Source organism: Xenopus laevis, chromosome 5S (genome assembly GCF_017654675.1).
Source record: "Xenopus laevis strain J_2021 chromosome 5S, Xenopus_laevis_v10.1, whole genome shotgun sequence".
In the NCBI taxonomy this organism is placed as follows: Eukaryota; Metazoa; Chordata; class Amphibia; order Anura; family Pipidae; genus Xenopus; species Xenopus laevis.
Window position 1 is genome coordinate 32230608 of NC_054380.1, and position 12080 is coordinate 32242687.

Below are 12080 nucleotides of genomic sequence, written 5' to 3' on the forward strand. Positions count from 1 at the left end.
AATAATCTGTACGTAGTGAGTAGCTTTAAATAAATCTGGTGGCAGGCACTCAAAGAAAGGCAATCTTCCAACAAGTTGTAGAAATCAAGTTGAAAAGATTTATTGTGTCCTCCGCCTTATGCGTTTCGCCTATGATTAACTGTTTGTAACACGAAACGCGCAAGGCAGAGGACACGTTAAATCTTTTCTACTTGATTTCTACAGTCTGTTGGAAGATTGCCTTTATTTGAGTGCCTGCCACCAGATTTATTTCCGGTTGTCCGCTCCCCAAAGCTGAGGGCTCAGGGCGGTGCACCTGGGGCACTTCCTTTATGTGGTGAATAAATACTCCACTCATGAAAACCCCTTTTCTGTCTTATTGCAGTAGTGAGTAGCTTTCTCGTACTTTAATTCACAAGAGTCTCTCAGTGTACAGAAATATCCCCAAATCTTAAAAAAGTGGGCCACATTCCTATTCTGCCTAGTCCATTTCCCCATTCAACCTAAACCAAACCATGCCCTCTTTCATCCAGACCAAACCCCTCTGCTACTACTAGGGGGTATACAATTTTGGTAACTCCTGATGACAGATCTGAGCTAATGATGTAGTAAACTATGCTCGTATGCCTTTTCTTTCCATTCCCATCATAATCACCTTGCATTCTACAAATATACTTTATATTAAATTATTAAATTATACTGTATTAGAAGCTCTTCCATTTCACACCTTAATTATGGTACTAAAGCTGTTCAATCACACTGTGAGTATCAGCTGTACATTCATCTAAAGAAGGCATCCAACCAATAGCACCAATCAGTATATACATAAGGATTCAAGCTCTACTAGTTTTGTTGTTATTGATCTTTTATATACTTTAATGTCGAGCAGCATAAATTTTTGCTCTTCAAAAGTTTTATTTTCTTCTGAATTAGAGAAATGTTGGTAGTAGCATAGTCTTCAGCTTTCAATTGCATGCTTGTTACTCTATGGTAAACCCAATGATGTCGCATGCCACTGCTGTGGTCACATGACACACCTAGCTTAACTGACACTGCTAGTTCAGACCAACTGCCGTTAGGACAGTGAGTAGGAGAGAGGAGGAGTTTTAGACTAGCGAGAGCTAAATTCATACAAATTGCAATTAAAAACAAAAAACAGTATAGGAGGTATAGTATAGGAGTAAAGGACATCATGGATTTGCGTGAGAAAAGGAGTGAGAGTCCGGCTGGACAGGTAAGAAATGTAGTGAAAAGCTGCATTGAAGAGAAGACCAACAAGGATTGGATCAAGGATTCAGGTGAAAGAAAAACAGATACAGAAAATAAGAAACGTTGCATAAATGCACAGACGAGTCAAGATAGGAGAAGACGTGTCAAGAAACAGACAGAAAACAAAGAGAAGACCATTAAAAGGAGAAGAAATGAAAAAGGACAGATTGAAAAAGAAAGCCAGGCAGAGAAGACCAGTAAAGATGGGAGGATTGAAAGGAGAAGATTTGAAGAAGGACAGATAGTAAAGGAAAAAAAGGGAGAGAAGACCAGCAAAGATAAGAGAATTAAAAGGAGAGGAATTGAAGAAGGACAGACAGAAAAGGAAAGCCAAGCTGAGAAGAAGACCAGTAAGGATGCAAGGATTAAAAGGAGAAGAGTTGAAGAAGGACCGTTACAAATGGAAAGCCATGCAGACAAGAAGACCAGTGAGCATGAGAGCTATAAAAATATACAGATTGATAAAGAGAATAAAAAAACCACAGAAGAAAACAGTAAAGGAACAAATATAGAACAAAAAGAAGAGAAGAATAAAAGATTAAGATCAGAAGACCCCTTAGAAAGTAAGGAAACGTTTCTACTCTTTTTGTATATATTTAATAGAGGCATATAGGCTACATCATCAATTAATTTGCAAATTCTTAGTGCAATTATGAGCAATTTTACTAAGCCCCTATCACATTCATACACATTACAGGTATAGGACCTGGGTTTTTTTCTGGATAAGTGGTCTTTCCTTAATTTGGATCTCCATACCTTAAATCAGCTAAAAAAATAGTGTGAACATTAATTAAACCTAATAGCATTGCTTTGGCTTCAATATGGATTAATTATATCTTAATTGGGATCAAGTACAGGGTACTAGTTTTTTTTAATTATTTGATTAAATGTCAATAGGAGGTGGCCGTACAGTAATTCAGAACTGTCTGGATAACAGGTTTCTGGAGAATGGATCCTTTACCTGTATTATCAATTAGGATGAACATACACATTTCTTTAATCCCTAGCTGGAATTGAATCTAGGTGCCCAGTACTACAAGGCAGAAGTGTTGTCCCACATTGATATTAACAGTATATAGACTATTGCATATGACAAAAGTGCTTATAGTAGCAATTTGTGCAATTTAACATTGTCCTAATGTACCATTTATGTGCCCTTCGACCGATACCCTCACTTGCTAATAAACAGCACCATACCTGATAATTTCCCTATATACCCTGTGCTGCCCAAATCCCACTGCTCCTTTATGCAACACTGACAAACTTAGGCAGATCCACTTACAGATAGAGAGACAAAGGCACAACTCCATCTTGGGCTCTGTGTATATATTTAGAGAGCGTTGGTGCAAAGTAGAAAAAACATGGCGCTTTGCAGTACAACTTTTTTCTGCATCTTGTCCCTCACATTTGTAAATGAGCCATTGGGTCATAAAATGAGGTTATGAATGGCCATACATATAAGTGTGTAGGGATCATCCTCTCAATTACATGTCATAAACAAGTACCTTCCAAGAAACCATTTCTAAATGTTGAAATATAAATGCAAAATGTAAAGGCTGTTTTTATTTCCATATGTCTATTTGTTATGTGTCTAACATACGCTACTATGTACAGTCTAATAATGATAAGTTTATTTGTGTTTCGCAGAAAAATTGTGAAACTGACGAAAAATTTGTGAAACGCATTAAAGTCTTAGTGGGCAACCTTTTTCCAAATGAATTGTCAATGGTTGTTTTTTTCTCACTCTAAATGTATAAAGTCAGTGAGGGTCATTTATAAGCTCAAGGCAAATTTGCACCTGGGCAGTAACCCATGGCAACCAATCAGATGATTGCTTTCATTGCTTAACCTGCAGCTAGCTGGAAAAACGCTAATCACTGATTGGTTGCTATGGTTACTGCCCAGATGCAAATTTGCCCAGCGTTTATAAATGAGCTCCAATGGATGTTTTTTCTCACTCTAAATTCATTAACGTCAATGGCAATTTTTTGTGGCAAATTTCTTTTGCAGTTTTGTGAAAAAAACCCCACTATTGTTGAAATGCAGAATTTCAATATGAATCCATGTGTGGCAAAATTTTTTTGCTCCTCACTACAGTTAATCTTTGATGTGTTTGAATTAACGTAATTCTTTTCTCTAACAAGGTGGAAGCATACAGAAGAGACCTTGTCTGGACATTGAAAGACCTGCTCCCCTGGACGTCAATAACTACAGCTTCCACTCCATAGTTGGACGGGGAGGCTTTGGCTGGGTGAGTGAAGGATTTCCCAAGTCATTAAGCATGTTTGTATAGCAAGATACATTGCTTTTGTTTCTACAAGAGACCCGATGATATTGAATCTCTTCTCTTATTTTCATTAGGTGATGTTGGCTTCTTTTAGGCCCAAGAAACAACTCGTGGCAATAAAGATCTTGACGAAGGAGTCTGAGAAGAACGACTGCCATGCCATCGCTAAAGAGGCCCGTCTACTGAAAATCAGCAGAGAATGTGCATTTTTATGCCAGTCTTATGCAGTTTTTCAGTCAGAGGTAAAGTATACTGGGCCTCATGCACAATAACGGGTTAAACATAGCACTTTCCATATGTACCTGAGATTTAGTTCTCGGCACTCGCAGGACTTATTGTCAGGGGTACTTAAATATATTAAAGTCACATGACTTTGAAATGCACGCTACACAACACCTAATACTGCCCTATTTGCCCTGTTATGCCGTGATCACTGCCAGATTGCTGGGGAAATGGCATCAAGCAGCAATAGATTGCAGCTACCAGATCCACAGCGCAACTCTGCATTTTATTAACAGGTACTAGCAAATGGGGCAGTATTGGGAGTTGTGTGTGATGCAGTTTGGTGATGCAGTTCGGGGGGTTGGAAGTCACTACAGACCGCCGAGGGTTGCATAGATAGTTTTGTTCCCCTTTAAACAAGTACCTTAAAGCCCGTCTTATCACCAGCTCTATTTTTTGGTATTAATGTCTAATGTCTCACATTCTTCTATTCTGCACTTACCAGCTGGAAGCCTTCTTTGTCCTGGAATATGCCAGTGGGAAGTCTTTAGGGCAAATGATTTCGCATGAAGGAAAGCTACCAACATCAAGAATCAGGTGAGTAATATTAGGCCGAAATAATAATTCCAGATAGGGTTGCCATCTTTTTTGGAAAAAAATACCAGCCTTCCTATATGTTTGCTTTTTTTCCCTATATCCCGGGCAAGTAAAAGGGAAATAGGTGCAGTGCTCATACCTTTTCACACTAGCTCTTTTGATCTTGCACCCACATCCTCTATTTATATACGTAAATATTAGGCTAATGAGAATGGTTTATATTTGTAATCTAATTATCTACTTTGCAAAGTCTGAACATGTTTGTCCTGTTAATAGGGATGGTTCACCTTTAAGGTAACTTTTAGTATGTTATAGAATGGCCAATTCTAAGCAACTTTTCAATTGGTCTTCATTATTTACTTTTTATAGTTATTTGCCTTTTTCTTCTGACTCTTTGCAGCTTTCAAATGGGCGTCACTGACCCCTTCTTAAGCTCTTTAGCAAATGCTCTGTAAGGCTACAAATTTATTGCTATTGATACTTTTTATTATTCATCTTTCTATTCAGGGCCTATCCCATTCATATTCCAGTCTCTTATTCAAATCAGTGCATGGTTGCTAGGGGAATTTGGACCCTAGCAACCAGATGCAAATAGAAGAGCTGCTAAATAAAAATCTAATCAACTCAAAAGCCTTAAATAATAAAAAGTGAAAACCAATTGCAAATTGTCTCAATATCACTCTCTACATCATACTAAAATTTATCTCGAAGGTGAACAACCCTTTTAAGAAATAATTTAAACAATAGGCAAAAAAGTAAGTTCTTCAAAACCACTTTTCCTTGCCCTCATGTTAAACAAGGGGGTATTATGTCCCATTAATATGTTTATTTTTTCTGGAAACATTGTGTTTAAGTCTCAATTCCTCTTGGCTTACACAAACACAAGGCACATCATTGGGACAAACTTGTGCCCAATAAAATACTTTATTTAACAAAAAACTGTGTTCCTGGCAGGATGATTTTTCTAAATACACTAATTGATATACAGATAAGTGCATTACTTCTGAGAGAAACATGAGAAATGATTGATACAGGAACGTTGATTATTTTCTTCTTTGAACAGGTTCTACACAGCAGAGATGGTGGTTGCCCTCCAGTTCCTGCATTCCAAGGGAATCATTCATCGGTCAGTAAAATTTCATTAAATTGTGTTAATTTTTAAGAGCTGCTGACTTCGGGAAGGCATGAACGTTTAAGGGGCCCTGGCCACCAATTTTCTCATAATGTGGGGTGGGAATGGCCACCAATTTTGGCCACCAATTTTTTTTTCTCATGTGCGGTCCTAGCAATATTTTTTAATGGGGGGGCCCTGGCCACAAATGTTTTTTTTTATGGGGGGCCCTGACCACCAATATCTTTTTATTTTTTATTAACATGTGGGAACCCTAGCAATCAATTTTTTTTTTGTTTTTTTACTGTGTGGTGGGGGCAGACCTGTGGGGTGGGGAGGGCGGACCTGTAGGTGGGGCTTGCGGTGGGTGCAGCCCAGGGGGCCCAGGAAATTTTGTGTCGTATGGGGCCCTGTGATTTCTGATGGCAGCCCTGACCTTAAGGGCTATTATAGACGAGTGTTTTTACCTGCGCTCCCCTGCGCAGGGATAGACGCATTACATTTTTTCCAATAGGGCTGTACTCACACAGGCGCCTGTAGGCGCCGAATGCAGGAAAAATGCAGCATGTTGTGTCTCAACCGGTGTTCGGCGATTACAGGCGCCTGTGTGAGTACAGCCCCATTGGAAAAAATGTAATGCGTCTATCCCTGCGCTCCCCTGCGGCTGAACGCAGAAAAACGGAACGCATGGGAGCGCAGGTAAAAACGCTCGTTTGTAAGAGCCCTTAATGTGTTATTTAATGTATAACTATCATGATTCCAATTACTGGTGGAGATCTGTCTTGTAAAGTTCTTTGAGATACCAGTTTATTTAATACAGGCATTTAGATATACACAAAAGGCCTTTGTCATACTGGGGGGGTTTAGAAGTGGATACTTGTTAGCTATAAATAATTTGCATATATTATGCCCTCAATCAATCAAGGACAGTGGCACGCAGTGGTTTTTATCACCCACTTACTTTCTCAGTTGCTGGCAGGTGACAAATTGCTGAAAAATACCCTTCAATAGAAGATAATGGTCCCAACTCTAACTGGAAGTGTATTTTTCAGCAATTTATCTCCACTACTTTCATGTAAAAAAAATGGGCAACAAAATATTCCGTCTTTTTCTTGCCAGATGCAGGTAGCAGCTACTAATATATCTGTGTGGCAGATAATTAATACATATATGGGAATCTTGTTCACGGATCACATTTGCATAACTATAGGGGAGCAGACCCCCATAACTGCAGATTAGTACAGAGGAACAGGTAGGGAGAGTGGACAGCAAATAAGGGGACCAATGAATATCCCTGATGCAGTGGCATAACGGCAGGTTGCAGGGGAGCCCAGGGCAACAGAGGGTGTGGCATGAAGAGCTGCGGGTGACCTAGTAACACTTGATTTTGCCCACATCACAATTTCATGTAAGGGGGTCTTGTGAAATCTATTTTGGGGGGTTGGCTTTTGAAGATACACCACTGCTCTGATGCCTATGCTTGTGCAGACAATGCAGGTCATTCTAATGCAACAAATATGGGGGTGGTCATGTGGACCCAGAGTCACACCCCTGACTGCCCACTACAAGAACCTCATGCAAGCACAACATCTGTACAGTACATGATATAAGGCTAGACTTTCTACACAAGTGCTTATAAGGGCCAATGTGCAGCCACCTTGGCTCTTGCATGTGTGCTACAGAGAAATTTATGTTTAGCACCTTTTTTAACTTGTTTTTTTTATTCATTACAAGGTTCCTAAAGAGACATAGAAGTGCAGTGTCTTTTGTGACATAGAATGGAATGGAATATGTCATTATAGGAAACCTATACAGGCCTTTGTCTTATTAAATAACCCCTGACCTCTTTCCCAGAACTCTCTCTGAAATATGAAATTTCATAATATTTAACCTGCAGTGATCTCAAGCCGGGCAACATATTGATTGATAAAGACGGCCATATAAAGATCTGTGACTTTGGTATGGCGGAAGAGAATATCATTGGCCAGAGGAAGACCTACGGCTTAGCAGGAACCCCTGGATACCGGGCACCAGAGGTAACATCATTTCTTGTAAAACATTTACAATATATCCATAATAGAATATATATATATATATATATATATATATATATATATATATATATATATATATATATATATATATATATATATATATATATATATATATATTATGCCGCCAATATGATAATAAATGTCATTTTTATAAAATACCTTAGACCTGTGAGTGCGGTTTCTATTCGATGGACTATTACTTTTTGAATTTTGATACTGCACCTAGGCAAGTTATTTCTATTTTTCAAGAGTGACGACTTTTGGATGGATTATATATATATATATATAGAATATATAGAATATATATATAGAAGGGTTTGTAAAGCTATAAAACAAAAAGTATAGAATAGCTTCAGAATCTCAGATGATCCCATTCCCATGGGAAACCATCACCTAACAAGTGTGCAATCCTACTATACAGTATGTCAGGCAATTTATATTCTTAGACAAGTTTAGACTGGTCTGAACCCACTATGGGCTTTAAAAATGATTATTGAAATGAAAGATCTGTGCCAGGGCCAATGCTAAAACCTTTAAAATTTTACCAGAAGAGGGATTGACTTTGTTGTCTAAAAAACATTTAAACACACTGTACTTCAATATTAAAAGAAATATATTTATTAAATAACAGGCTAACAGTACTTCTCACCTAAAAATCACTGGTGACTAAAAGGAGGGGTCTCTCCTGTTGCAATTAAACTTCAATTAACACAAAGTATACTCAATTACATTCAGTAAATATCAGTTGAAGGTGCAAATTCTTATATGTGTCCTTAGAATCAATAAGTTGATTATAATAGTTTAGGCACAGCAGTACTGTAATTCCTCCCCTTGCACAGGGTCCTGCTGTGGGAACACATGAATCCACTGGCAATTCCTGTTATACGTTGGAGTGCATCAAATATCCAGAACTCCAATGCAAATATATCCCACCCTTATGTGATTCACTTTGTTAGTTGTATGGGAAATTGCAAATTAAATTGAAGGATATACTCCTCATACCTTGTTCCCAAGAGCATATGTTCCCCTCAATTACCCACCAGTGATTTAAGGGATGGATGCACTTTTTTAACTTGTTTGGTCTACTCACTGCTGCGCATACACAGTAGAGGGAAAAGCCAAAATTTAACGAAAGAGTCGGCTATTTCATTCTACTGCACATGCGTCTGCCCTGGTGTATCCCCAAGTGTAAATTGTCTTCCTTCTCCTTTAATGTTACATGTTTTTAAGATAACTGAGTCAGTCCTTTTTCTGATGCAGTTTGGATGTTCCAATTTGCAAAAAGGCATCCCATGTTCTAGGCAAGAATCTCGTTGCTATGACATAAGTAGTGTGATTCCCATTGACAGTAGTGAGAAGCAGTTTATAGCAATTCCATGGAGAAAACTGCCAATGTAACCTTGTAATTAACTTTCAATGCTTGGTTCTCTATACTAACATAAATAAAAGGAGTAAATTAGTGTATTTGTTGCAGTAATTTGTACCATTTATTTTCTCTTCAAAGATTCTATCATTTGAGGACTACAATGCAGGCGTGGATTGGTGGTCTTTTGGGGTTACAATGTACAAAATGGCCACAGGAGTCATGCCGTTTTCAGCAGCAGGCAGCATTCAAAAACAACGTTTAGTAATTATTATGAAACCACCAACTTACCCGTGTGATATGAGCGAGGAAATGCTGGACCTCCTGCCTAAGGTAAATTGGTATACTGGCATATCTTTACCTACTCATTATGCAGACAGTTACCCATTATAACAATTGCAGTACTTAAATATATGATCATGTTTCCCTTTTAGCTTTTGGAAATTAATGCGACTCAACGGATTGGACTGAATGGTAACATCAGGGAGCATGCTTTCTACAGCACCATCAACTGGGAAGATCTGGAGAACCGAAGACTGGAGACCCCTTTTCAGCCAGGAATGGTAAATGAATGTGCTGGGCAATCAATGTGATACATTTAGTAAGACTCACCCTGCAGGTGCACTACTACTCTTTTTGTATATTTTCATAAATTGGTAGGGCAGAGGTCTTATGACTTGGGTTAAGGCTCTCTTTTTGTTATAGCTGTATGAATTGTATAAAAACAGTCATAACCATCATTCCCCCATTGTTTCAGTGATGGTCAGCTAAAACATCTAATATAAGCTTTTACCCCAAATAGTTGTTAAGTTAGGCCTCCCTTAATAACCTAAGGCGCCCTTAGGTAGACAGCCCCATCATTTGCTGCTGCTGATATCTACCAGAGTGATAGGGGATAGCAGAGTTAAGATAAAGAGGTTGTCCCAGTTGCATACAACAACCCTTGCTGTTATTGGGATGGAGGGCAGGTCAGCTGCATTACAACACCAGGTAACTGAGTTTGCCCCTTTTCTTCCTTGTAGTGAGTAAGCCCTCAGTGACCAATAAGGTGCGAAAACAAATCTACACTATACTAAATTCTGCCATGTGAAATGTTATATAAAAGGTTAAGTGCTTTCCCTTGTTCACAGCCATCTGTAGACGACTTTGAAGAATTTCCGATAACGTTCTCCCGCCAAAGCTCCAGTGAAAAAGACAATCTGAAAGATTTCTCAGAAGTGGATCCCAACTGGAATTGGCAGGAGTAAGGCATTACCTTTTTTCTAACATGGGACACCATCTTTAGTTGCTGCCTGTAACAACCTGAGGCCCTTAACATCATACCATATTTGGCAAGCTCCACCCCTAAACAACCAATCCACCTGTATTGTCAAACCTAAACCATTCCCTGTGAATGTCACCTGGTTCTACCATCAACACCAGCACCAGACGGGATCTTTGACTGTAGCTTCTAAAGGAAAAGGTACTGTGGTGAGTTTACATCTTGAATGAAGAGTACTTAATAAAACCAGTTTACCCCCACCCCCAAACTTCTGCCTCCCTCCTATTCCCTTACCCATGATTAACCCTCATCCCAAGTGGCTCACGCCAGTGGCATAATAATAAAGGAAGTAGACCCCATGGCCGCGGGGGGCCTGGTCTACTTCCTTTATACTGTCTCTCTCCTACTCCCTTATCCTATCCCTGATTTCCCTCATCCTGATCAGTAAACCACACCCCAAACCTCTGTCACTCTCTTATTCCCTCACCTATGATTAACTCCTCTCCTAAATGGGCCACGCCAGTGGCATAATTATAAAGGAAGTAGACCCCATGGCCGCGGGGGGCCCTGGTCTACTTCCTCTATACTGTTTCCTCCTACTCCCTTTCCTCTGATTTCCCTCAATCCTTATCATTACACAACACCTCAAACATCTGCCTTCCTCCTATTCCTTTACCTGTGATTAACCCTTTTCTTAAGCAGTGGTGTAACTATAAAGGAAGCAGACACACTGGCCGCGGGGGGCCCAGGTCTACTTCCTCTATACTGTCTCCCTTCTGCTCCCTTATCCCCGATTTCCCTCCTTCCTAATCACTACTAAACTCCTGCCTCTTTCCTATTCCCTTACCTGTGATGACATTACTATAAAGAAAGCAGACCCTGTGGTCGCGGGGGGCCCATGTCTACTTTCTCTATACGGTCTCCTCCTACTCCCTTTCCAGCCCCATTCTCTATTCTCTCCCAGCACCGTTCCTTGCCTGTTCCCATTTTCTGTGTATGTGTGAGTATGTCTGTATGAGCGCTGTGTGTGTGTGTGTGAGTGCTGTGTGTGTATGTGTAATGTGTGTGTATGTGTAATGTACGTGTATGTGTACTGTGTGTGTTCTATGTATATGTGCTCGGTGTGTGTATGAGTGCTCTGTGAGTGTGTGTGCTGTGTGGATGAGTGCAGCATGTGTATGAGTTCTGGGTGTGTGTTGTGTGTGTGTTATGGGTGTGTACGGTATGAGTGCTGTGTGTGTTCTATGTATATGTGCTCTGTGTGTGTATATGTGTGCTGTGAGTATGTGTGCTGTGTGTGTGTGTGTGTGTATGTGTGCGTGTATGTGTGCTGTTTGAGTATGTGGGCTGTGTGTGTTCTATGTATATGTGCTCTGTGTGTGTATGAGTGCTCTGTGAGTGTGTGTGCTGTGTGTGTGAGTTCTGGGTGTGTGCTGTGTGTGTGTATGAGTGTTGTGGGTGTGTGCTGTGTGTGTATGAGTGTTGTGGGTGTGTACGGTATGAGTGATGTGTGTGTTCTATGTATATGTGCTCTGTGTGTGTATATGAGTACTGTGTGAGTGTGTGTGCTGTGTGTATGAGTGCTGTGTGAGTGTTGTATGTATTTGTGTGTGTGTGTGCTTGAGTGTAAGTCAGTTTAGTAATTTGAAATGCTCACCCATTTGTTAAACAGGAGAACACTGAGATATATTTCTTTACTTTTATCCACTAGCATTTCTAGGTGCTTCTAGGGCCATTTTACTTGCAGTCCATGGCCAGTTCAGCATTCAGTGTGTTTGTAGATCTTGTATTAACAGCACAGCTGCGACTGACTACACTGCAGGTGAAATTGACTTAGAAGCCCCTTCAAATGTCTAATGTGTGTGTATTTACATCCTTACTGTTCTCCTGTTCAACGAACCAGTCACCAGTATCAGGATATTTTTATAACCTGGTAC

General features: G+C 39.8%; 2 protein-coding genes across 2 annotated transcripts in view; both read left to right on the forward strand.

The window, feature by feature from the left end:
* The window catches only part of LOC108705897 (protein kinase C theta type-like), a 31268-nt gene extending 20065 nt beyond the window's left edge, over nt 1–11203 (forward strand). The window contains exon 10 of the transcript XR_005961533.1: nt 10345–11203. The gene's annotated coding sequence lies outside the window, so the exon portion shown is untranslated. The remainder of the gene's footprint in view (nt 1–10344) is intronic.
* Nucleotides 1172–10349, forward strand: LOC108717545 (cAMP-dependent protein kinase type 1-like). Its single transcript, XM_041565182.1, has 9 exons — nt 1172–1811; nt 3393–3499; nt 3610–3777; nt 4263–4354; nt 5418–5480; nt 7363–7501; nt 9024–9215; nt 9317–9445; nt 10013–10349. The coding sequence occupies exons 1-9, from the start codon at nt 1172–1174 to the stop codon at nt 10127–10129; spliced, it is 1647 nt and encodes a 548-aa protein (XP_041421116.1). The 3' UTR covers nt 10130–10349.
* Nucleotides 11204–12080: the final 877 nt, after the last annotated feature.